Source organism: Micropterus salmoides, unplaced genomic scaffold, assembly GCF_014851395.1.
Source record: "Micropterus salmoides isolate LMB-PRFRI ecotype aquatic unplaced genomic scaffold, ASM1485139v1 Ms_hic_scaffold_2, whole genome shotgun sequence".
Lineage (NCBI taxonomy): Eukaryota > Metazoa > Chordata > Actinopteri > Centrarchiformes > Centrarchidae > Micropterus > Micropterus salmoides.
Genome location: NW_024041150.1, coordinates 3,233,558 through 3,257,370, shown reverse-complemented (window position 1 = coordinate 3,257,370; position 23,813 = coordinate 3,233,558). Strand labels below are relative to the sequence as shown.

The following is a 23,813-nucleotide window of genomic DNA, read 5'->3' as shown; positions in this document are numbered from 1 at the left end:
AAGAGTGATGGACGGGATGACAGAGGCCTGTATGAAAGGAGGCATCGAGGCGTGTTACTCTTCGGTCTCCTGTGCCTGCGCTCTCCTCGGAGCCCTGGATGAACTTTCGCATGGCCGCGGCATCCAAACTGAACAGGTACATTACTGAGACATTAGTAGGGGTGCTCCAGTTATTCAGTATTGCACCCTAAAATAAATAAATCAAGTTTTAGGACTTGCCACAGACAGATGAAACATGTTCATAATCTGTGTCCTTGACACACTAAAAGCTTCTCAGGGAGCCAGAGATGTGATAAGTCTCAAGTGGTTTGAAGTTTAAAACCGTAACACAGCGGCTTTTTCTCAGGCTCGGCTTCTCCTCAGACGTCTGGATGATCTGAAAGATGGGACAGAGTCGACACGCGAGTCCATGGAGATCAACGAGGCCGACTTCAGATGGCAGAGACACATCCTGTCCTCTGAGCAGGTTCCCTTGGACCCCAGCTCCTCTTCCTCCAACATGGCCACCACCGGGGCCACCGAGCCCAGCCCTGACATTAGCATCAGCATCACCACTGAAACAGGCCAAACCACCCTGGATCTGGAGGTAGGGGAGCTCGGACTGGGTTGCACCGCTCCCGAGGAGTGTGGGGAGGACACACGCCTCCCCTCGCCCTCATCCTGTGGCGGCCAGGAGGGGACCAAACGGGAACTGAGTCTCGAGCCGGATCAGGGGAGCCAACAGGAGGAGGGAGGAGGTGCAGTGGAGGTCGAGGCGAGAGGAGAGAAAGTAAAAGCCGGAGGTGGTGGTGGTGGTGGTGGTGGAGGAGTAGGAGGGGGAGAAAGGGGAGGGGCGGTTCCTCCAGATGTGGTGCAGAGAAGTCACGCCCTCGTCTACCCCGACATCACTAACTTCCTGTCTGTGGAGTCCAGGGCCAGGTCACACCACGGAGGGGGGTCACGATACAGCGAGAGCAACTTCAGGTGTGTGTGGGCAGCAAAGACTGAATTTAAATTACTTTTTATGTTGAAGGAGTCCTGATTCTTGTGTCTGAACAATTACAGATAGGTTTGAGAAAATCTTACGCATGTGTTTTTTACGAAGATACAAATTTGTTAAAATGGCAGAGATGGGGTAATATGAGCCAAAAGTAGAAAGACAGACAGGATTCAACTCGTATTGTGGGTTTGGACAGAGTAATGGGAGAAACTTGCTATAAATAAATGATGTTGCCTTTCTCAAGCAAGTTCAAATCTGGAAAGTAGGAAATCATTCTAATTTCTGACCGTATGCCTTTAAAATCATACAACATAGAAATGATAAGACTGATCTACCTGTTGGTCCAACAGCATGGAAGAGCAGGACTTGTCGCGGACAGAGTTTGACTCGTGTGACCAGTATTCCATGGCTGCTGAGAAGGACTCGGGGCGCTCCGATGTGTCTGACATCGGCTCTGACAACGTCTCGCTGGCTGACGAGGAGCAGCAGACCCCTCGCGACTGCCCGGGCCAGCGCTCCCTGCGCACCGCCGCCCTGTCCCTCAAACTGCTCCGCAACCAGGAGGCCGACCAGCAGAGCGCCAGAATGTTCGTCCAGTCACTTGCAGCACTGCTTCCCCGTCTACTGGGATTGGCCACCGCCACGGAGGTGGACCTGTCACTGCAAAACTTCTCCTCCACCTTTTGCTCCGGGCTGCAGGCTGGTGAGAGACGGAGGGAGAGGGGGGGATTTAATATGTTTATGTGACTTGGTTTCTTGTCGTGTTTGAAGACTGGGAAGTGCGTAGACTCCATGACTTTGCTTGTGTGCGGTAGCTAAACACACGCAGTGTTTGCTGAGGGTGGAGTGATCTTTGCAGCAGCCTCTTCCTTTTGTTAATCAGCTCTGTTCACAGGAAAGTCTCTGCTGTTGGTTGAGTCCCAAAACGTCTGGTTGTGTAACCAGTTGTTTTACCAGCTAAAATAAAAGCACTGTACTGTTTCGACACTCTGAGTTATTCAGTGACATAGTGCAGGTAAAGTGAACAGTAAAATAGAATAATATCTTGCAGAAGGTAACCACTAACAAGGTGAAACTGAAAGTGATTAAAGCTACTTATGCAAATGATTAAAGAATTTAGTAAAGTGCAACATGCAGATATTAAATCAAAACTAATAGACAGATGAATGAAATTATTATCTGCACAGTGGGTTATAGCTGCTCTTCTGTTCATGCTCTCTGCAAGCCAGGAGCTCATTTTTTAGTGTAAAGCACTGAACCCACCATTCACTGAATTTTGTGAAATTTTAAGTCTTGTTTATTTTCTTGTATGGACCATGCAAGACAACTGAGTTGGTGAATGTCTAGAAAGGACATGAAACTGGATTTCCAGCTGAATAAATTACTAACTTCCAAGGTGCGTTTCACCAACAAACGTCCATTTAAAATTCTGTTGCACCTGCGGCGGCGACCGCCATAACTACAGCGACGTGATCATTTTCACAACCGCAACAACGAATCTTTCTGAATTCACTTCAGCTCTAATTAGCTTGTTCTCCATAGCAATGCCACCTGAGGCTCATGGGTATTGTAGTATTCATAGTCAGACACCTTACCAAACTGAGAAAACAAACGTGACTTGATATTAAAATGAAATAATTAAAACTGATGACCATGAGCGTCATGTTGAGGAATATTTGGGAATAACATTAAACAAAAACCTTAAAATGGGAATTTTCAGTGGGGGTAAATACTTCTTTCACTTCACAAGTCTATATTTAACATTTTGGGAATAAAGTCACTGTCTGATGAACAGAAGCCCTTTTAATTGGCTGTTTTTGACACTTTTCTGTCATAAATAATCATTAAAAGGACCCATTTTTCACTTTTTCCCTAAGATATTAATTTATGTCATTGGTTAAATGTACATGCACAAGGATTTTAAGAAATTGCTAATTTAAACATAGTCTGTATATGTATATACATCTACATATACTGTATATTCAATACATCACTTTAGAGCAGTTTTAATAAAAATCTTTTTGCCTTCGAGGCACAACCCATAATCCATCAGTAAAAAACAGTGAGCCTGCTGGGAGTTTTGACATCAGCAGAGCAAAATTACAAATCAAATTAAATTCTACGGTTTAATGGCTTAATGGATTTGGTCGAAGCTGCAAATCCCCCGTGAGTTTCTGATTATAACACTTGACTTATCGTCAGCTAACAGATTATATCTCACTGCCTCCTCTCACCTTCACACTCATTTCCTCTGTCCTCTCTCTACCTGTCTCTTTCTCCATGTTTTCACCCTTTGCTTTTTGCTAACTTCCCTTTCTTTCTCCCAAACATCACTTACTCTTCCTCCTCTTTAGTCACTTTACTTACTACCTTTCCCTTTGTCCTCTCCCTGTTTTCCCCCCTTTTCCTTTCTTTTTTTCCCATTCCCCTCTCCTCTCCTCTCTAATCTGCCAATCCTATCTCTTTGCCCCTATCTCTGTCTCCCTCACCTCTTCCTCTGTTTTTCCCTTATTTGTTTCTCCTCTTTTCTCCCTCTCCCCCTCTCTCTTTCACTCTACTCTCCTCCCTCACTCTTATCCCCTTCCTTCCTCACTCACCATTGATCTCTGTTTTACCACCCACTTTGTTCTTCTCCCTCTTTATTTCCTTCTCTCGCTCCATTCGCCTCTCTGTGTCCCACTCACTCTCTGTTATCATATCAAATCAAATTAGCTTTATTCACATGCATGTTGTTGCAAAGCTAAATGACGCATTTCTGAAAACTACATTTTAATAATGTAAAATAAGTTAAGTACCACAAGGTTACACATTTCTTTAAAACTACAATCCTTTACGACATATATAGACTAACAGACAATGATATAAAAAATTTTATTTTGAATGCAAGTCTTCACTTTTAGCAAGCATCTATTCTACGGTACATATTTGGCAGTTCTCTCTCTCTATCTGCCTGTTTTTTCTTTCCCCCTTTTCCTTCTTTGTCTCTGTTCTCTCTGTTCCTTCCTCTGTCTTTGATATGGAAGATGGGAAGGAATCATATTAGGAACCAGTTCCCTGCAAGCACTCAAATGACGCAGCCCACATCAGGGTGGACTTAAACTGACTAACAGCTGAGATGCTTTTAGGGGCTTGTGGTGCATTGAACTGTGCTCTTCTGAAGGAAACATGCTGGTGCTTAATATTTTATGGATTTTATATGTTGGTCTGTTTCTCTTGCTGTTTTTTTTTTTATTGTTGAATGATGTAAATGAATGTGCTCAGCGTTGGCAATAAACAAAAGATCCCCCCCCTCTCTCCAGGTGGGATCCACTCTCCAGGTTTTGAGACAGGTGACACTCTGAGCTGTCAGTCTCTGATGAACGCAGATGGTCTCTACCTGGTGTCGTACTACGCTCTACTGCTCAACCTCAAACTTTGCTGCTGTGACTACTACAGACGGCGAACGCTCACCCCCGTTCTCAGCCTGGTGAGCACACAGTTTTGGTTGAAACGCACACAAAAAACTATGACAGGGTATTTACTGGAGTGTTTGCACATTTAGTCATCGCTACTTTTTGTTTAGTAAATGATCTGCATCCCACACCGCTGCTGATTAAAGTAAAGAAGAAAAGAAACAAGTAAAGTATACTAGACAAGACTAAGTTCGAAAAAAAGGTTTGAAATTATTACAGGAGTCTGCCAGGCCCTTCTTCTGGAGTAGAGGAAAAGCAGAAAAGATAATGAAATAAATAAGGAAATAGAATAATTTGTGATGTAATTGCAGACTCTGTCCATCTGATCTCCCTGTCCCAAGAATAGATTTTGATGTGTGCTGTGTGTTTTTACAGAAGGAGTTTGTGCGTCTGATCCAGAGCAGCGGGGTCCTTGTGTTTCTGTCTCAGGCCTGGATCGAAGAGCTTTACCACAAAGTGTTGGAGCGCAACCTGCTGGCCGAGGCTGGGTACTGGTGCTCACCGGACGACCACACACTGCCGCTCATGACCATGCTGACAGGTACACAGCCCACAATAATTTGCACTTCAATCTCTGCAAATTTTGCCCCTGGAGGGAGTGGAAACACCTGGGAAAACTTTTTTAAAATGGCACCAAATTACCGCCAGTTACTCAGAACTAACATAATCAGATGTCAGTGTTGGTCAACAGACTCTGGATGTGGCTGATTCCCAGCTTGACCACTTAGTTCTTGTCATTCTTTCCCCTCTGTACTCCACTTCTCCTCTCTCAGATATTGACGGACTGGGCAGCAGTGCGATTGGAGGGCAGCTGATCAGGAGGGCGTCCAGCAGATCACCAATCAGCTGCGACAAGGCTGGCAGTGACACTGTGATGGCAGGTCAGTAGCTCATTATCCTAAAACTGACCCAAAACACAAGAAATATGATGGATGGATTAATGGATGCAACGGTTCACCCATTCAGTGAAGTATTCATTAGTTTTGTATCACTGTAATATATATTTTTTTTTACACAATATGTAGTTATGCTAAACTCTCAGCCTCCTGATTCTCTTCTCCTTCAGCTGTGAAAAGACGGAAATTAAGAAAGTACAATTATATCTCGCAGTGGAGTTTAATTTAAAAGATTTACATGATTGAGGAAAATCCTCTCCTTTGAACATTCTTCCAAAAATACTCCAGAGCCTCCAAATAAGCCCAGCTCAAGCTTTTCTAAAATAGGGTTCAGTCATCCTGAAACTGAAGCTGCTGCTGAGTTAATCAGTTGAAAATGCTCCACTGGCTGTGAAAGATGAAGCGTCCCAGAACAGTGCCGCATGGTCAAGTGCGCAAACCATTTTTTTGTGGTGCCTTTTAAAATTAGAGGACATGGATGAGCAAAGCCATGATAGATGAATAGATTAAAATTGGGGTGGTTTATATCATGCTGTACTGTAGGTCATAGAACACTGATTCAAATCATGTGAAATATTTAGTGAAATTTATCCAGAAACCCTGAAACAGCAAAAAAAACATGCCAGCACTCATAATAAAGATCTGATGATGGTTATTAAGGTTTTGGCTTTCATCATGTTTTTATTGAAACTTCAGTCTGTTTTGCTGATTCATTGCTGATCTGAAACTTGTTTGATATAATAAATAATTACCTCACAAGATGCAAAACCAAATCACTTTTGCATTTTTGAACCTTCTTTGCATTAACCTCTGCATTTGAATTTGTGCTTTAGATCAGTGCGATTGTGTCCATTCAATGAAATCATGGAAAAGAACAAAAAAAGTCAATTGGTGAATGTGACAGCATATTTTAAAATATTAAAGCGCTGAAATAAAAATCTAAGCTGACAATTGTTAGGTCACTGACTGACTCGGTGTAACTGCAGTGGGAAAAAACAGATGAGGGGAAACGAATAGGAGGGGCAGGTGCAGAGAGAAATGGAGACAATGAGTCAGGGACCACCTGCGCTCCTTCTGGCCAGACTTGCCATGGTAACCGCTGCTGAGTCACCCCGGCTGACAGATATACACTTTTGCTTGGGTTTTTTTGCAACATATTTTAATTGAAAACTGAATCAAGTTACGTAACAATAGGCATCTTTTACAAGTTAGATTTTAAACAGATAACTGAAAATAAGAAAAGGAAAAGGGACCTAACCTGCCCACTCAGAAACCCCCACACCCTGGCTTGCTAAAAATCATATAAATACAGCAAAAACATAAGAGAACTTTGCCTGGTAAGACCTGCAAGTCTGCAAAATATGCCACGAGTTTGTGTAGTTGCAAAGATCCAGAATACGGTTATACATTTCTGAGATGATCCCTCTTTGTTGTGGCTTAAAGTTAAGCAATCTATCCCATGGTCGTTGAGGAGGTAAGAAGGGACAATTAGGAAAACTTTTTGAAACAAAGTGACGAACTTGAAGGTACCTAAAGAAATGGTTCACAGGTATTCCATCAGAATATAAATCAATGAAACACTGTGTACCTTTGTTATGCCATATTAAAAAAATACAATTGAGAGATGAGGGAGGGAACAAATGATAGGTATACGCTTTAGTAACAATCTATTTTTTTTTTCTCCGTCCTCTTCAACACTTCTCAGTTCAGCATGTGTGTTTTTCAGGAGCCGTGTTCGCCCGCTTCATCCTCACCGGCGTGTGGAAGAACCTGATGGATGTGCTGTCCACGCCGCTGACGGGCCGCATGGCGGGCAGCTCCAAGGGCCTGGCCTTCATCCTGGGAGCAGAGGGGATCAAAGAGCAGAGCCAGAGGGAGAGAGACACCATCTGTCTGAGTTTAGACGGCCTACGCAAAGCTGCTGCTCTCAGCTGCGCCTTGGGTTGGTGAAACGCGTGTCTCATGTGTCTGTATTAATAAGAAAAATGAGATACATCACTCATCCCTGCAAGGAGTCCTCTGTTCTCCCTCCCATTAACACAGAGAGGTCAAAAGTCAGGGTTAGATAGTCGTCAGCAGCAGCCCTGGAGCTGGAACAGACTCAAGTCTAAATTGAATTGGAGGCATGTATGTGCTTTCAGTTGCTACACTTATTTTCTGAAGCTACACAGCCACTGAAAGCTTCCAGTTGAACCAACCTGCCCTGATACGATGCTGATTTTCTTTCAAAGCGGACAGCAACTTTTGTAGCTCTTGGAATAGCAACAAATGGAAATATATACAATTTTAATTTGGTGTCTTAAAAGGTCCCACACAGCTTTGGTCCCCCTGCACAGGTGTTGTTTACTAGTTGTAGCTGATTTGACCTCTTAGAGCTGTTTGGGTGTGGCACAGATTGTGGCTGATTGATGCTTCCCTCACTTTCCAGCACTACAGTAAAACTTCTTCTCAGACCCATCCCTAACCAGTAGCTCGTTACTAAGGAGTGTCACACTCACAGCACTTTGAAACTTTGCTCCTTCAGCTGTGGAGTTTTATCCCAAACTGCCTTCCTGTAATTATAAAATCCAGTCCAGAGACTGTAAGCATCACTTACATGTATATGATGTTTCCTACATTATCCAGCAGCCATGCGCCCAGACAGGAGTGGTGGATGAATAAGAAGTTTTATTGCTCACTTTGTCTCCACACTAACTGGTTTGGGATGGCCCTTTATATGACAAACTCTCCACACAAACGAGCGTAGAGGCTGTAATGAGAGTGAGTCTTTTATTAGTACAAGGAGTTTGCTGACCTCAAGTCATTCCCAGCGTAGCTCCAACCTGAGCAGAAGTCTTATCCAGAAAACGTGAGAGGGTGTGCAGGGCCTTAAATTAACATAAAATAGGATCTATTGGCAGCTTATCAAGTCACAGTGAAACACTCTGACAATCACACAGATGTTGTGCAGATGCCAGCCCTCAGGTTTTGACACATCAAATCTCAAAATGAAATCAGATGAAATGTGAAATTAAGCTTTGAATGAAACTTGCCTACAGCACAAAGATGCCCTTTTAACAGTAAATATGAGTTTTGCAGTGTGCAAATTTCTTGATTATACTGAAAGAAATTAAATTGTTGGACTATATTACTATATATTACAGCACTGTGTGTTTAATCCTTGTCTTATGGAAATTCAAATGCAAATACAAAGCGGTACACAAAGTCAGATCATTGCAGTAAAAAATAATAGAGGACATCTAATGTGGTTCTTGCAGGTTGGTTGCCGCTGGCAGTTGCCCACAACTTTGTATAGAAATCAACATTGAGCATTTCAACCTGCTGACTGTTGCTTAAACAACCAGCTGGGTTGCATGGATGGTGGCAAACTGAACTTTGTAGCTGTCTGCTGCCATTGTGAGTCATATACAATATTTCTGGTCAACCCCAGATTTAAAGAAATATAGCATAAATGCACAAACATGTATCTGTGACTTTTGGGATATATGGATTTATTCATCCAGGGAAGGTTATGCTGAGCAGTACTATTCTTTCTCAGCTTCATCCTGCTACATATTAATTAAATTTAACACTTATACAAGTGACAGCTGCTCTGTACAAGATGAACCTGTTGGACACTCTGCAGCTCCACTGGAGGTTAACGGAGGAGTTAAGGTTTTCATACAATCTGTTAACTGAAGGTTTTAGAGAGAATATCAGGGGATATAAATTTTTATTATCAACCCCTTTTAACAATCTGAATGTATCAGTTATTAACAGTTACTGGCACAACAGCATGGCCAACAGGGGATGAAAGCTGAGTGAAATTATCGACACAGAAGCACTAATGAATATGAATGAACACATGGTGTACAACCTCAACTGCGGAGAGAGGACAGTATGTGGGGAGGGATGGTGCAGTTTTTACTGCCAGTTTAGATTTAAATGCACCCAAAAGAGTAGAAAAACCAGATATACTATACGTGTGTGAGAAATCTTCTCAATAGAGTCAAAGTTTTCATTGTGCAGGCAGCAATGATGTTTTTAGGATGAGGTGATGAATGAAACTCAACAGCAAGTCTTTACACCGTGTGTATGTTTGTTTGGCCATCAGGAGTGGCGGCCAACTGTGCTTCAGCTTTAGCCCAGATGGCCGCGGCCTCCTGTGTGCAAGAAGAGAAGGAGGAGAAGGAGGTGGGAGAGACGGGAGACGCCATCACACAAGGTACACAAGGAGAGCGCGTGCTGTTTTTTTAATTACGTCCATACAAATTAAACCTTTTGTGGCACCGGAGAGAAAAAGATGAGGAGATCAGTGACAAGACGGATTAGTAGTTGACGAATACACAATAACTTAACACATAATTTGAGTTGACTGCATTTATTTTGCACAAATAATCAACAGCTAATAGCTTCAAACAAAAAGAGACCTGAATATTTTTTTCCCCAAATAAAGAGAGTTTTGAATGATGGCTTCTTTTATTTAAAACAGATCACACTGGAATCATTAATACTTGCTGAAACTGTGCTCGAGAATTACCTAAAAGGATGCTGAAGGTGTGATCAGTAAGAAATGGAGCTTTAGTGACATCTAGAGACAGCTGCGGGGAACTCCTTTTCTCTCATCTTTTACAATCCTCTATGAAAGCAAGGAGAATGTTGAGATTAGATTTAAGAGCTTTCAACGACATGCATCAATCAGTTTTGTTAAATGTAATTAATGCTCATTACCAGCCAAACCTTCATTCAGTGTGTGCGCGTGTGTATATGATTACTGATCAACTATACTGTCTGTTCATTAACGGTAGATATATTTTAGTACAAGGTTGGTATTAGGCTTGTGTGTGTTTCTGTAAGTTTGTGCATGTTGAATATTTTTTTCTAATTGTAAATTTGTCTGTTGTCATCTGACTGTGTATGTTATAATTCTGCAAATGCATTTGTGCATGCGTGTGTGTGTCCAGTGAAGCAGCGTGTCGAGCAGCGCCTGGAGCAGATCAGTCGTCCTCAGGGAGTTCGCCTCCACACCGCTCATGTGTTGTGTATGGATGCCATCCTGAACGTAGGACTGGAGATGGGTAGCCACAACCACGACTGCTGGCCTCATGTGTTCAGGTACACACAAACTGGTCAGCTTAATGTTTTGGTTAAATTAAAGTTCACTATATATAACATTATCCTTCCCTTACAAACATTAGAAAATCAGGAAATAAGATTATATTTTCAAGAAACGGTTTTTTTAAACCCCACTGTTAATTTAGAGTCTGTGAAAACGAAGAATTCTGGCGAGACAGTGCTAATACATTATGTTTACATTTACTAAATTATTTCTTGTGTTCTACTTTTATTTCTCTCTCAGGGTGACGGAGTACATCAGTTCACTGGAGCACACCCACTTCAGCGACGGCTCCTCACAATCGTCCTCTTTGACCACTATCACCCAGCAGAGCCACCAGGTGGCTGGGGTGGACCTGGGGCTGGAGATGAGCTGCGAGCCCAGCCCGGAGGCCTCGGAGCTGGGCCTGAGCCAGCCAGTCATCCAGCCTCTGTCCATCCAGGAGCTGCTGAGGGAGAGCAGCAGAGGAGGCCGAGGTCTGGACCTAAAGGGCGGCAGCCTGATGACCGGGACCAGTGCTGCCAAGGCTGTGTGTACGCTGTCAACACAGGCTGACAGGTAGGGCCCAGATATGACATTCAATAAATATCACAGTGATATCATCACTACTTATAGACCCAAAGCAAAGTTAGGAAGGTGATCCGTGATCTCATACATCTTTGACAAAGGTCAAATTACATAATATGAAAAAAAGAATGAGTATATCAAAAAAGGCATAGTGTGTAGTGTGTAGAATATGAAAAGCTACCTGGTTCCTCAATTAAGTTAATAATTCTAGTGCAACAGCCCAATAAACGTCTGTGGCTTCACTGTTATCACCGTGTTAAATTAGCAGCCAGCATGATGTTTACTCTAATGAGTTTATCAGCCAAAAACCCCACTTCACCGACATTTGGTGCTCTGCAGGAGGTACTGTGTTGGTGGATCATCATGACTTTTTACAGCCACAAGATGGCAGCAGCAGTGCATACCTGTGTTTGTGTGCTGTTTTTGTGAGTTAAGGAAATAAAAACGAGGACAGTGTTAGTGGTCATCACTTCTTCAAAGGGCTGTTTGGGTTAAGACTAGGTTTTAGGATTGAATGTAGAATGAAGTTTAGGGTCCACAAGTAAAGAAATACGATTGTGCGTGCCAACAGTTCTGCACTTATTCACGTTTATTCCCTGGCACTAGTATTTATGTGTTCATTGCGAGGATCATCTCTTATATAACCAGTTATCTAGGCTGCTTTTAGGAGCGAATAAAAAACAACTGTTCCCTCTGATCTTTTTAGCACAGATGTACTGAACACATTTACAAGCTGAAAGTGGTGCCAAGACATAGTAAATACTCTGCACAGGGCTGTCCCCAGAAACACTCAGCTTAGAGGGACTGTGCTGCATTTCTGCCTTAAAAATGTGTTCCTCTGCACTCTGAAAGTTCACTCTATTCGTTGTGTTTTTTTAACCTTTTCTTCACAAGGGAATGTTTTCACTTCACATAACTTCTCACCTTCTCATCTCACTTTACCTCGGCCCTTCAAAGAAAACCCGTATTGCAGCAACTGTTTGATATCTATGATCTGCTGATTAGATTTGTATTTACATCTATACTGTAAACGGATGTAATGATGCACTTTCTGTGTGTGTGTGTGTGTGTGTGTGTGTCTTGTTTCAGGTTGTTTGAAGAAGCAACTACCAAGCTGAACCTGGTTGGTCTGGTCGGCTTCTTACAGCAGCTCAGGAAAGCTTCTCAGTCTCAGCTGTTTGACTCTGTTACTGAGACTGGAGATTATTCACTGGCAATGCCAGGTACACACACACACACACACACACACACACACAGGACTTTGAGATCACCTGGCTCTCAAAATCTGATGTTACCTGTTAAGAAAGTTGTAGTAGTAGGATTTAACATAATTAGAGATAATGTTAATGTGTTAAACAGTTGTATAGAAGTTAGGGAATAAATTTGTATACTTTTTTATTATAATGTTCAAAATATTCTAATGGTCTGTTGGTTAAAGAGAATAGTAGAATGAAGAAACAGTTGAGGGGTAAATTAGGTCATGTAAAATCAGCTCATACATTTATTGAAGTCATCAGAACATAAAGGGAATCAAGAAGTGAAGAAGGTCCATGCTTACTTTAGGTGTCTTTTTCATTCTTTCTATTCTTTTGAAACAAAATATTTAATCAGATGAAACAAAGGCATGAATAAAACCTAATCAGACTCATTTTCTTCCTTCTGTGTGTAGGAGAGGCCAAGTCTACGCTGGACAGACGCAGTGCTCTCCATCTCTTCCGTCTGGGCGAGGCCATGCTGCGGATCGTCAGGAACAAGAACCGACCTCTGCTCCACATGATGAGGGCCTGGAGCGTTGTGGCTGCACATCTGGTGGAGGTGGGGAACTTCAGCCTCCTTTTTAAAAACAAAAGGCAGAGCTGCTGCAGCAGGCTGCCACATGCACAGCGCCATCTTAGAAGGTTCATCATAGGTCAGATTACTGCAGACTTTATGCATATGATCCCATCTTTTAAAAGCTTTGATGTAATATTGTAATGTTAATGTTTTAGTTGTTTATGTTTGGTTCATAAGGTTCATCAGTCCAACAGATTCTTGTTGTAAATTACTGTTAGTGACCACCTACTACAATTTCAAGAGCCAGTAGCAAATTTTCGCTTGTACAATCGTGTACTTGCATTCAAATCAGTTTGTTAACCTCATGCTTTTATTCAAATTAATTCCTAATGAAAAAACCACTCCATCACCTTCTCCTCCTCTTTCTCCTTTCTTGTGAGTTACTCTTAATTTCACACAGTGGTCATGTACTTGCAGTAATAATTAACTCAAGTAGCAGCAGTTCTAGTTAATGAAATACTGTCTCATTACCACATATAAACAAAATTAGAGAGAGGCTATTTGACAAGAATATGCTCAAAATAGGTATGAAAGTTACAATGTAATCTCCAAAAATGTATTACAGGTACTGCATATATAAAAATGTGCACATATTTATATAAATAGGTTTAAATAAATATCACCTGTGTAAAGATCATATTTAAAGCTCACTGCAAACACAGTAAAAGTGTCTCCTTCTCCCAGGCGTCATGTCACAAGGAGCGCCACGTATCCCAGAAGGCCGTTTCCTTCATCCATGATGTTCTGACGGAGGTGCTGACGAGCTGGGCGGAGCTTCCGCACTTCCACTTCAACGAGGCGCTGTTCAGGCCCTTCGAGCATATCATGCAGCTGGAGCTCTGTGATGAGGACGTACAGGACCAGGTAGAGTCGAATCTCTTTAACCCCTTGACGCCTGAATTTATTTACAAACATATAAGAAAACTACTTATTTGTGTTTTCATTTGCTTTCAAGCTGATGTTAAATTAAGTGGAGATTGTTAATTTGTCTATAGAACATAGAAGAGATATAAATTCAGGTATGATGTAGGTGTGATGCAAATTAGCTAGAACAGGCTTAAATGAGAAACTAGTGCTTGCAAAAGGTTCCTAGATGCGTATCAAATGTGCACAAACAGGCATCGGGGGGACTACATACGCTATCTCTGCCGCAGTCTGAATAGAAGCGGTGTGACGCGAATTTGTGACAATCGGCGTTAAGTGGTTATAAACACAGGAAATCCTGTCAAAGCTTTATACTGTAACATCAATCAATAAATCAGGAAGCTTCACATGTAGCACCTTTATTTTGCTGCACAGTTTAGAAGGTGTTTCTCGACTTTCCTCCCTGCAGGTGATAACTTCAATAGGCGAGCTGGTGGAGATGTGTTCCCCTCAGATCCTGTCAGGATGGAGGCCTCTGTTCAGCGCACTGAGGACCGTCCACAGCAGCAAGACCGACACCAAAGACTACTTGCTGGGAGAATACTCCATGGGTACGTCTGACAGGCTGTCTTATAAACCAGTACACACATTTTATTTAAAAAAGAGCTAAAGTTTATCATCTGACAGTTCTGAAAGTTGCCTGCTTTCTCGCCTCCTCACATCCTCTGTGCCTCAATCTTTCTTCCTTTCCCCTCCTTAACGCTGTCTTTCCTCTGTTGTTCCTCCCTTTCCTCTCTGTTTCCCTTTCTCCCTTCCATCCCTCCCATTCTCTCCTCTAGGGAAGTCCCAGGCTCCAGTGTTCGATGTCTTTGAGGCTTTCATCAACACTGATAACATCCAGGTTTTTGCCAATGCTGCCACTGACTACATCATGTGCCTCATGAAGTTCGTCAAGGGCCTAGGTTTGTCTCACTTGTACATGCTATTTTTTTCAGCGTGAGATATTACTTTTACAAGCCTTAAGGGATTTTATTTTTCCTGGTATTGGTCAGTAAACTGTGCGTTTGATGTAAGACGCTCATGACATGTATGTGCAGTGTGTACAGACACGTGGCAGGATGGGGGATTTGTGTGTGTGCATGCACCCATTTTCTTCTTGCAAGTGATTCTAAGGTTTGTGCAAACATTTCAGATCTCTAATTTGGATACGATTTTCAATTTAACATTTGATAGATTAATTGTACAAGCACAGATTAAAGAGAAATGTTTTATTTTACAAATGTCAAAGGCTGTCTGTATCACGTGGCTTGGTTGTTACATCGCAGAGTAAACAAAAACATTTTTTGTTTGTGTGTAGGAGAGGTGGACTATAAAGAGATTGGAGACTGTGTCCATGTGTCAGGTTTCAGCTCCACTGACCTCTGCCTGCCCGCTCTTGACTACCTTCGCAAATGTTCGCAGGTATGAAGCCCGCTGTTAACTCTGGGTATTACGCTGAAATCATTTCTTATTAAGGTTGAGCTAAATAGTGAAGCAAATGTTAGATATTGTTTCTACTGCTGCACTCTTAAAACAAGAGTTTGAAATTAAAATGAAAAGTTTCGTCAGGGATCCTTTGTGACTTAAAAAAATACACCAATAACACATTTTCTTCTCAAGACAGTCCCAAAGTAACATTAAGCAGTGTACAGACACCACAGAGATTGATAGTCAACATTTTTGTTGGGTAGTCACAGACAGCAGAAGCATGTTTGCAGATATTTGTGCCTCTATTCACCTGTGACTTAATAAAGCCATATTGCATTTAATTTGACAGCTGCTGGCAAAGATCTACAAGATGCAGTCCAAGCCGGTGTTCTTGGGGGCGAGGCTCGCCAGCCTGCCAATGAGATCACAGGAACGCTCAATCAGCGCTGAGGACGGGATGGACTGTGTCCTGCAGGAGTTTGATGATGACACAGGTAAAGTATTTGTCTCTCTTCCTGTAATTTATGTGTTCTGAAACTGAATCATCAGTTCTTTTCTGTCTTTTGAACTTTTTGATCCTGAAGCTCTGTCTAACCCCAGCTGTGTGTTACCATCTTTTCTGTCCTGCAGGTCTGATCCAGGTGTGGATTTTGTTACTGGAGCAGCTCACAGCAGCAGTGTCAAACTGTCCTCGCCAACACCAGCCTCCAACCCTGGAGCTGCTCTTCACTCTGCTCAGAGAGGTCACCAGTGTACCAGGTAACCCACAGACACTGTGGATTTGAGTGTCTGACAGTGTTCACATCCATATTAGCTGAACAGTGTAGGACACAGATCCGTTTCTATAGATAGTCACACCATTTTTAGGACAATAAAGCAGGACAGTGATCCTAAACATAAGGATGAGTTAACAAAGGACCTCAATCCAATTGATCTCCTGCCGGCTGAAGACCAGACTGAAGGGAAAAGGTCCCCGAAACAAGCGGAGACTCAAGCTGGTCTATTGCTTTGCGACGTTGCCAGACGCTTTGTCCAACTTGTCTCCCTCCTCCAGGTCCAGGGTTCGCCATCTTCTCCGTCATCCAGCTCCTGCTTCCTGTGATGTCACTGTGGCTGCAGCGAAGCCATGGCGACCACTCCTACTGGGATGTAGCAGCTGCAAACTTCAAACATGCCATTGGGCTGTGCTGCGAGCTGGTGGTGGAGCATGTCAACAGTTTCATACACTCAGGTGTGTGTGTGTGTGTCAAGAGGGTTTAGGTGTAACAAAGAAGGGTAATTTTCCACACAATTCTGAATTCGTTGCACACCAACGTCGACTGGCGTTTTGAAACAAGCACTTTTATTATTATTCTTAAATCGGTCACAAGCTGCCTGATGATTAAATATTTTGAAAGTGTTTGCTATTTCAGATCAGATAAGATTTTACAATTTAACATTTCATAAACCAGTCATCCAAATAGTGTCGCAATTAAGCACAAACCTTTATTTGCTGCAATTGTTTTTGGCTCTGATTTTTCGTTCCACACTGTAATTTGTGCTCAGTTTGTGTGTAAAAGCTTTGTTAAGCGGACATGGTGTGTGTGTCACGATCATTTCAGTAGATAATTTACATTACCAGCCAAAAGAAATGAAAGGAAGAGACGACGAGGAGAGGAAAGAAGGAAGGAATTCGATTTTAGCATTCCAGGATAATTGTTTTAACCTTAGGTACATACTCTGTGTTATCTGTGGTAAAATATTCTAAACTCAAGGTGCCCCGTCACAGATCCATTTAACGGTTATTGTTTGTCTCATGCTCAGTTCACCGAAGGGAAATGGAGCGTGATTGATGTTGTTGTTGTTCCAATGGGATCCTCTTTAGTCAAATTAAATTGTTTCCACGCCACCTCTATCCTGTGTGTTGACAGAGTTGTGTTTGTGGTGTGTTCCTGCCTTCCCTTATTGCAGATATTGGTTACGAGTCTCTGATCAACCTGATGTTGAAGGATCTGTTCAAGCTTCTGGTGGCCTGTGTGTCTGAACCTGCAGAGACCATCTCCAGAGTGGGCTGCTCCTGCATCAGGTGACAACACTTAACTCTTGGTCTTCTTTGGGAGTTGTCAATTGTACATCTGTCACCACAGTGAAATCCATGTAGAAACTTGAAATTCAGGAATCTTACCGTGTGGTCTTGGGTTGACTTTGGGCTGAATGTTTAATTCTTTTAAATCAAAATAACAAAGTAGGAGTGCATGCCTTAAATGGCAAGAGCTGAGATTTTAATGGTGAACTAAATTATTAATGTCTGAACCAGAAGCTGTACGAGGAGAAGGGATTAGCCAATTTGGTGGCTGAAAAAAACAACTGTTGCTTGTCAACATTCATTTCTTAACTTCGCCAAACTACAAAAAATATGGGAAAATATCCCCAAATTGTCCCATCCTACTTTGAATTGGTACAGTAAGTAAAGTCTGGGATTTTGTGGGCAAATTCTAAGAAGTATGAATCCCTGTCTCAAAGAATAAGGCTTAAGATATTCTACATGTTTATGAATAAGGCTTAAGATATTCTACATGTTTATTATTGTCAGCAAATGGCACAAAAAGACCAAAACTAACAACAAATATCATAGTATATAGGGATACCAGTACCTGGGCTTTGGGTATTGGCCAGTGCCGAGTAGTAGCCATCTGATACCAATGTAAAATTTTAAGCTGTATTCCTCACTGTGAGGAAGAACTGGAATTGTGTTTTTTTTTTCATGAAGCTTCTGGAGGTGCTTGATTAAGTTGGTTGTGTTATATTTTGCAGTGCTACCGACCCCGCTCAAAACATTAGCTTTGCAGATATTGCAAGTACCCATAGAATTTGTTGCCTTAGCAAACGTTAAATACCTCCAAACTGCTGACCTCTTGTTTTTAGCTCCCTCCATGCTATGTTCGCTCTCCTAACAAAATGTTCGGGTCTACCGGCGCACTGCTGACACATTGGGTAGTACCCATTTAAATGAACTGAATCCATCAGCCTAATAGATTGGCCCCTTTGTCACCAATACCTGATCCAGCCAGTGTCTGGCCAAAAGCCAATATCAGTATCAGATCGGTGCATCCCTAATATAACAATCAGTTTGTGGGTAGTCAAAGACGTATATATAATTTATTTAAGGTTAGAGTGGAAGCCAGAGCCTTCAGTTATCAAGCACCTCTACTATGCAACCAGAGCCCTGTTTCAGAAAGCGGGTTTAGTGAAAACTCTGAGTAAGTAACTCTGAGATCAGATAACTCTAGGTCTGTAACCCCGGCAACTTACGCTGTGAACCTAACCTGCTCGGGAGGAGGTTTACTTCAACTAACGCTGAGTTTCTCTCTGACTCCTCCCCTCCTGCGGAGCTTGAAGCGGCTGTCTCACACACCGTTTCATTTCCTCAATTATACTGTCGATATCAAAGCACATATTGGAACGCAATTACGTCTTTAGAAACATCCAAATCACGGCTAAAAGGCCATTCATTTTTTGTTTTTTTTTACCCAAACTTGATCTTGAACATCTGTCATCCATGTATGGACAGAGAGTTGGACATCGTAAATTTATCCTCAGCACAGAATAAAATCTATAAGCTACACTGTCCTTTATAACACAGTGACTCTGTGGACATTAAGGCAAAAAACATAGGCCTACTGTGCGCTACAGTGCCGCAGTTTTAAAGTAATCTGTACAAAACTGATCAGTGAACAGTAACATTTCATCTTGTAGTCGCACAGATTGAACATTCCTATAGTAGTTATCAACTGGATATGATGTGAATATCTCTAAGTGAGGAGACTGTGGTGCAGCTGAAACAAACACATGTAGTTTAAAAGTGAGTTTTTCATTATCTGGTGATAGTCTGAATGTGTTTTAACAGCCTTTCATAAAATACGAAATGAGCAGGATTGTGACATAGACGTCTTAAACTTCACAGTCAGTTTGAACCTAGAAACATTTTACATTACAAAAACTGTGGCTTTACGATCACAGGTCCATGAGGAGCCTAAACTGTGTCTAATCTGTTCGATTAATATTTTTCATCTTCCGTTATTATCACTGGCATTTATTCCCATCAGGTTCCAGCTGAATAAACAGGCCTGTAGCCTATTTAAAATGAATAACAAGCTGGAGGAGAATTCCAGCTCTTTATTAATCATTAAGGAAATTCCAGTCTGGTAAATGATGAATGAGCAATGCTCTATAAAAAGTAATATTGTTAACGCATCGATCCTCCACTCCTGCGTTTTAGAGCCAATCAGGGTCCGCGTTGGCAGCATTCATATTTCTAGCTCCAGCCGATTAAAATGGAGGCTCTGCCTTTATTTACCCGTTGCCATGGTGAATCGTAGTATCGGAGCTCCATTGATGATGGCTTTTTTTCACCCCCACGCACACACTTCAATCAGGCTCAACACACTAACTTATTCTGATCAGCCTTTCTGAAACGGAAAACTCAGAGTTCTACAACCCAGAGTTCAGGTTTACACTAGAGTTTGTTGAACCTGCTTTCTGAAACAGGGACCATGTCCCAATTAGGGTTCAGGAATCAGACAACATCACATTTTGTGTTTTTATCATGTGCCTTCTGTATTTTATTCTGGTATATTTTGTAAAGTGTATTGGGACCATGTTTTTTTTGGTGATTTTGCACTTTAAATAAAACTTGATTAATATTTTAGTCCTCTGTGCCATAGAGCTCCATTGTTGTCCCAAACATATTATTATTATTATTAAAACAAACATGTGATTGAGCATCACTGTTGCACTGGGTGACATGTTCCTTCATTACCATGAACGCACACACTGTAGTTTATTTTGACTCAGCCCCGCAGACTCCTGCTGCCCCAAATACTCACTAGAGCACCACATGTGATTTAATCTGTACTCAAAAAAAATGCACTGTTTACTCAGGTTTGAGTAATGTCTGCTGAAAGCTACAGAGCTTATTCACAAGAAATGACTGAACCTCTTCAAAGAAATTGGTGTGGCGCACCACAGACAGGGTAGTCAGAAACTTTTGAGAGAGAGTTATGGTTTTTTTTGTCTGATTTGTTCACAATAACAAAAAATTAACACAATGTGCCACAGTCCAACACTGACACAGAATAATTTTTCTCTGTCTAATTTAATTACTTTTATTTGTGTTGTCTCTGCGCAGGTATGTTTTGGTCACAGTGGGTCCAGTGTTCACAGAAGAAATGTGGAGGTTGGCCTGCTGTGCTCTGCAGGATGCTTTCTCTGCTACGTTAGAGCCTGTCAAGGTAAGTAGTGTAGAGAGATAAAATTTACATACACACACAAACGTAAACAGGAAGTAGGAATATGCAGATAAGAAAATGACAAATATATACACATATGGAAACACTTGTCATGCAGTCAACAGGCGAGTCCACTGTAGTAAACCAGATAATCCATCCCCAGTCTGAAGCTGCTGGTTGGGACAGAAGTAATCTAAAAGCCTTTGCTGCTAATACTGTCAACATGCTGACACTCCACGTTAATCTTGATAACCCCAGTTAATCTCACGCACACATACACACCGTCAGAGTCCTGCAGCTGTGAGCAACAACTGTTTGTCTCCTCATTGTGTCAGGGTTTTATTTGTTCCTCTCCTCTCACTGTTAAACTGATTAAACTGGGAGGAGAAAGGGGGGAAAAGGCTGCTGTTAAGATTACCTGTTACTTTCTGTAGTGTAATGCAGTTTTCATTACTTGCCTTAGATGTGCAAAAATTTTTTTAATTTCCCAAAAGATGCAAAGTTCTCAAATGGCAAATGTCTAAAAGCAGCACAATTAAATTTGGCCTAAATAACATGCAGTCTGAAATTGGCAGAATAATCTGTCTGATAGTCGGCTTCAATTCTCACTCCTACATACATTTTTGTTGGTTGCCAAAAGACTAAAGCAATAAGCCTGACAACAAACAGCTGTGTAGACTGGTCCATGTACTGTGTACAGTGCTGCAACTTGTAAAAATAAGTGACTATCTGGTCAGAGTATCTTTGGTGGGCTTTGTGAGGAGCCTTACCGTATAAAATATGAAGTCTCAAGTTAATATATGGTGACATGTTTAAAGTTTGAATAAACTTTTAAAATATGAAGTGGTGAGAAATGTTTAGACAGTAGGAGGATGGAAAGTTTCCCCCATTGCAGGGTTTCCCAGAGGACATGTAATTTAGTTTTAAATGAAAGTGTAATCGAGCGGTAGTTAAACTAGGGCTGGGCGATGCTGCCAAAAATGTTATCACGATAAAAAATTCAATAATTATAACGATTAATGTCATTATTAAGTTTAAAGGCTGATTTTGCCTCCTCAGTGAAAGTTGAAGTAAAATGTATTATTTTGTTTGCTATTTAAATTATTTAAATCAAACGCTTATTGAACATTTTTTATATTGTTATTGAGGAAAATTATATTGCGATAATTATCATTATTGTCTTTTTGCCTAGACCTTGCTGAGTATTTGCACGTATGCTGTATGGATGATTTCCCAGCTTGCTCAGCTTTATGAAAAATGACGACACTTGTGTTAATTTGTTGATGATGGTACCTGCTGTGTGGACGTGGTCTTTGAGTGCTGTGGGAGATCACAGATTTAGTGAGTGCAGCCTCAGCGGGATTCCAACCCCTGCTGTTCCATTTAATTTACACAGAGAACTCCTAACCTCGCTGTGTGAGTGAGTGCAGTGCAGGTGACATCGCCAGGCATTTTATATTTGTGGATGCTGTGTGTTCCTGCAGGTCTGTGGCAGCTGCCTGACTAACTGCAACTAAGCAGCTTTACAGCTTAGAACCACGTGTGTGTGTGTGTGTGTGTGTGTGTGTGTGTGTGTGTGTGTGTGTGTGTGTGTGTGTGTTAGAGAGAGAGATGATGATCTTAATGCCATTGACAGATTTTTTTTTTTTTTTTTGCTTATTTCCAGAAAATGTGACTTTAGGATAAAATGAGTTGTGGTTCAGTTCTTGATGTCTTTTAGTAAAGAGTTTAGAGAAAAGAAGATAAAATGCGATGTCTTTTATTTTATTCTTTATTCTCGGTGAAGCAGTTTGTGGGGGATTTTTTTCTAACAGATGAGCTGCTGCACCAAAGGTGATTAATAAAACCTTGATATTAACTCTTGTGTTTATCTCTACATTGGGGGGGGGCTTAAAACATGCATCTCATTTTAATATACAAAATCTCAACATATAGCTTAAACATGTGCTTAGCTGCATTGACCGACATGCAGTCAATTCTGTTTATGTAAGAGCTTTTGTGACTGTTGATGTTGGGGCTCTTGTTATTGTTTTATGTAATGCAACATATTTATTTAGGTCTTATGGTCTTTTATATAAGAGCTTTTATTATCCAGCAGCATGTTCTAGTCTGTTACAGCTGCATTTACATTTTGAACTGTAGCTGTTTGAGTAGTATGTCGGGCAGATTTTCATGTTTTACATGTGTGTACATATATTATATTACATATCTAATAGTAAAATGGGACAGAGTAGCAATTAAATTACTTTTCCTACTGCTTATAATAATCTTGATTTATTCTTGGTGGTGTAGCTTAGTTTTTGAACTTCAGGATCAGGGAGTCATTTACAGATTTATCTAAATGTATGTATGATTTGTTATTAGCAACAAGATAAAATTAAACGCATTTCATACTTTATACTCCATGTGTAAGTCATTATACCGAAAATAGAGAGTAAAAATATGAAAATGCTAAATTCACATGTCAACATGGCTTCTCCTCAGGGTTTTAAGAATTCTGGGGCATAAAATTGAGTCTTGGCCCAGAGGAGGTTGAGAGAATCAGATTTAGCTGATCTTGTGAGCTCTTTGTAAAGATTCGGATTCATACAGATGAGCATGTCCACCCCAAAGTGCTGTCCAACAAACCACAGTTTTTTTGTTTTTTTACAGTTGAATGTGTTGCTCCACAACAACTGGAAACAATATTTTGGATTGGATCTGTTTTTTAATTCAGGGTGGAACCACCATGCTTCATTGTGTCTGTGTTTTATTCCAGTCACCAACATATCACCGTTATTCTAATGCAAAATTCTCAGATGTGCTGCATGAATACATATATATAATGTTGATAAACACATTTAAATACACCAAGGAAAAATATTTGCTGTAATACCTGGGTGCAGAGGTCGTAAATCATCCAAGAGAATGCAGTGTTTGACACTGGCTGTCCCTGACATGTAGCTTTCAGAAACATAGCCTCTGACTTGGTTTATAGAAAAGCTGAATATTTTATAAGCAATGCATTCTGCTCACATCCGGTATAATGTACATGCTGTAGCCTTTTAAACTGTATAAAATGTTTTCATCTGCTTGCCATACATGTAGTTTGGTGATGGATTCCAGCTTCTAACATGAAAACGGGGGTTTTAGCATCATGCATACAGTTTGTGTTTACTGTTTAATGTAAGTGGAGGGGTGGTTGTTTTACTTCTTGTTTATTGTTTTCTTTTAATTTGTGTATTCAGCAAAGGTGTCTTCGAGTGAGACTCATCATCATCCACCGGTTGACCCAGTTATTCAATTAAGACATGTCCTCTATTGAATAAATGTATAAACATCAAACAGAAGTACCTGTTTTAAACCCTTACGACAACCTACACAGTTGTTTATATTTTACATGTGTCTTGTAAT

At 41.2% G+C, this 23,813-nt stretch overlaps 1 protein-coding gene across 1 annotated transcript in view; it reads left to right on the top strand.

Moving 5' to 3' along the window:
* The window catches only part of LOC119913409 (brefeldin A-inhibited guanine nucleotide-exchange protein 3-like), a 50,433-nt gene that overhangs the window by 16,569 nt on the left and 10,051 nt on the right, over window positions 1–23,813 (top strand). Inside the window, 21 exon segments of the mRNA XM_038732824.1 lie at window positions 4–136; window positions 347–963; window positions 1,330–1,682; window positions 4,279–4,445; window positions 4,807–4,972; window positions 5,205–5,312; window positions 7,054–7,269; window positions 9,421–9,531; window positions 10,271–10,421; window positions 10,666–10,980; window positions 12,079–12,212; window positions 12,659–12,804; window positions 13,507–13,686; window positions 14,156–14,297; window positions 14,526–14,648; window positions 15,044–15,147; window positions 15,503–15,647; window positions 15,784–15,912; window positions 16,208–16,384; window positions 17,104–17,218; window positions 20,321–20,423. Coding sequence (XP_038588752.1) covers window positions 4–136; window positions 347–963; window positions 1,330–1,682; window positions 4,279–4,445; window positions 4,807–4,972; window positions 5,205–5,312; window positions 7,054–7,269; window positions 9,421–9,531; window positions 10,271–10,421; window positions 10,666–10,980; window positions 12,079–12,212; window positions 12,659–12,804; window positions 13,507–13,686; window positions 14,156–14,297; window positions 14,526–14,648; window positions 15,044–15,147; window positions 15,503–15,647; window positions 15,784–15,912; window positions 16,208–16,384; window positions 17,104–17,218; window positions 20,321–20,423 — 3,835 coding nt within the window.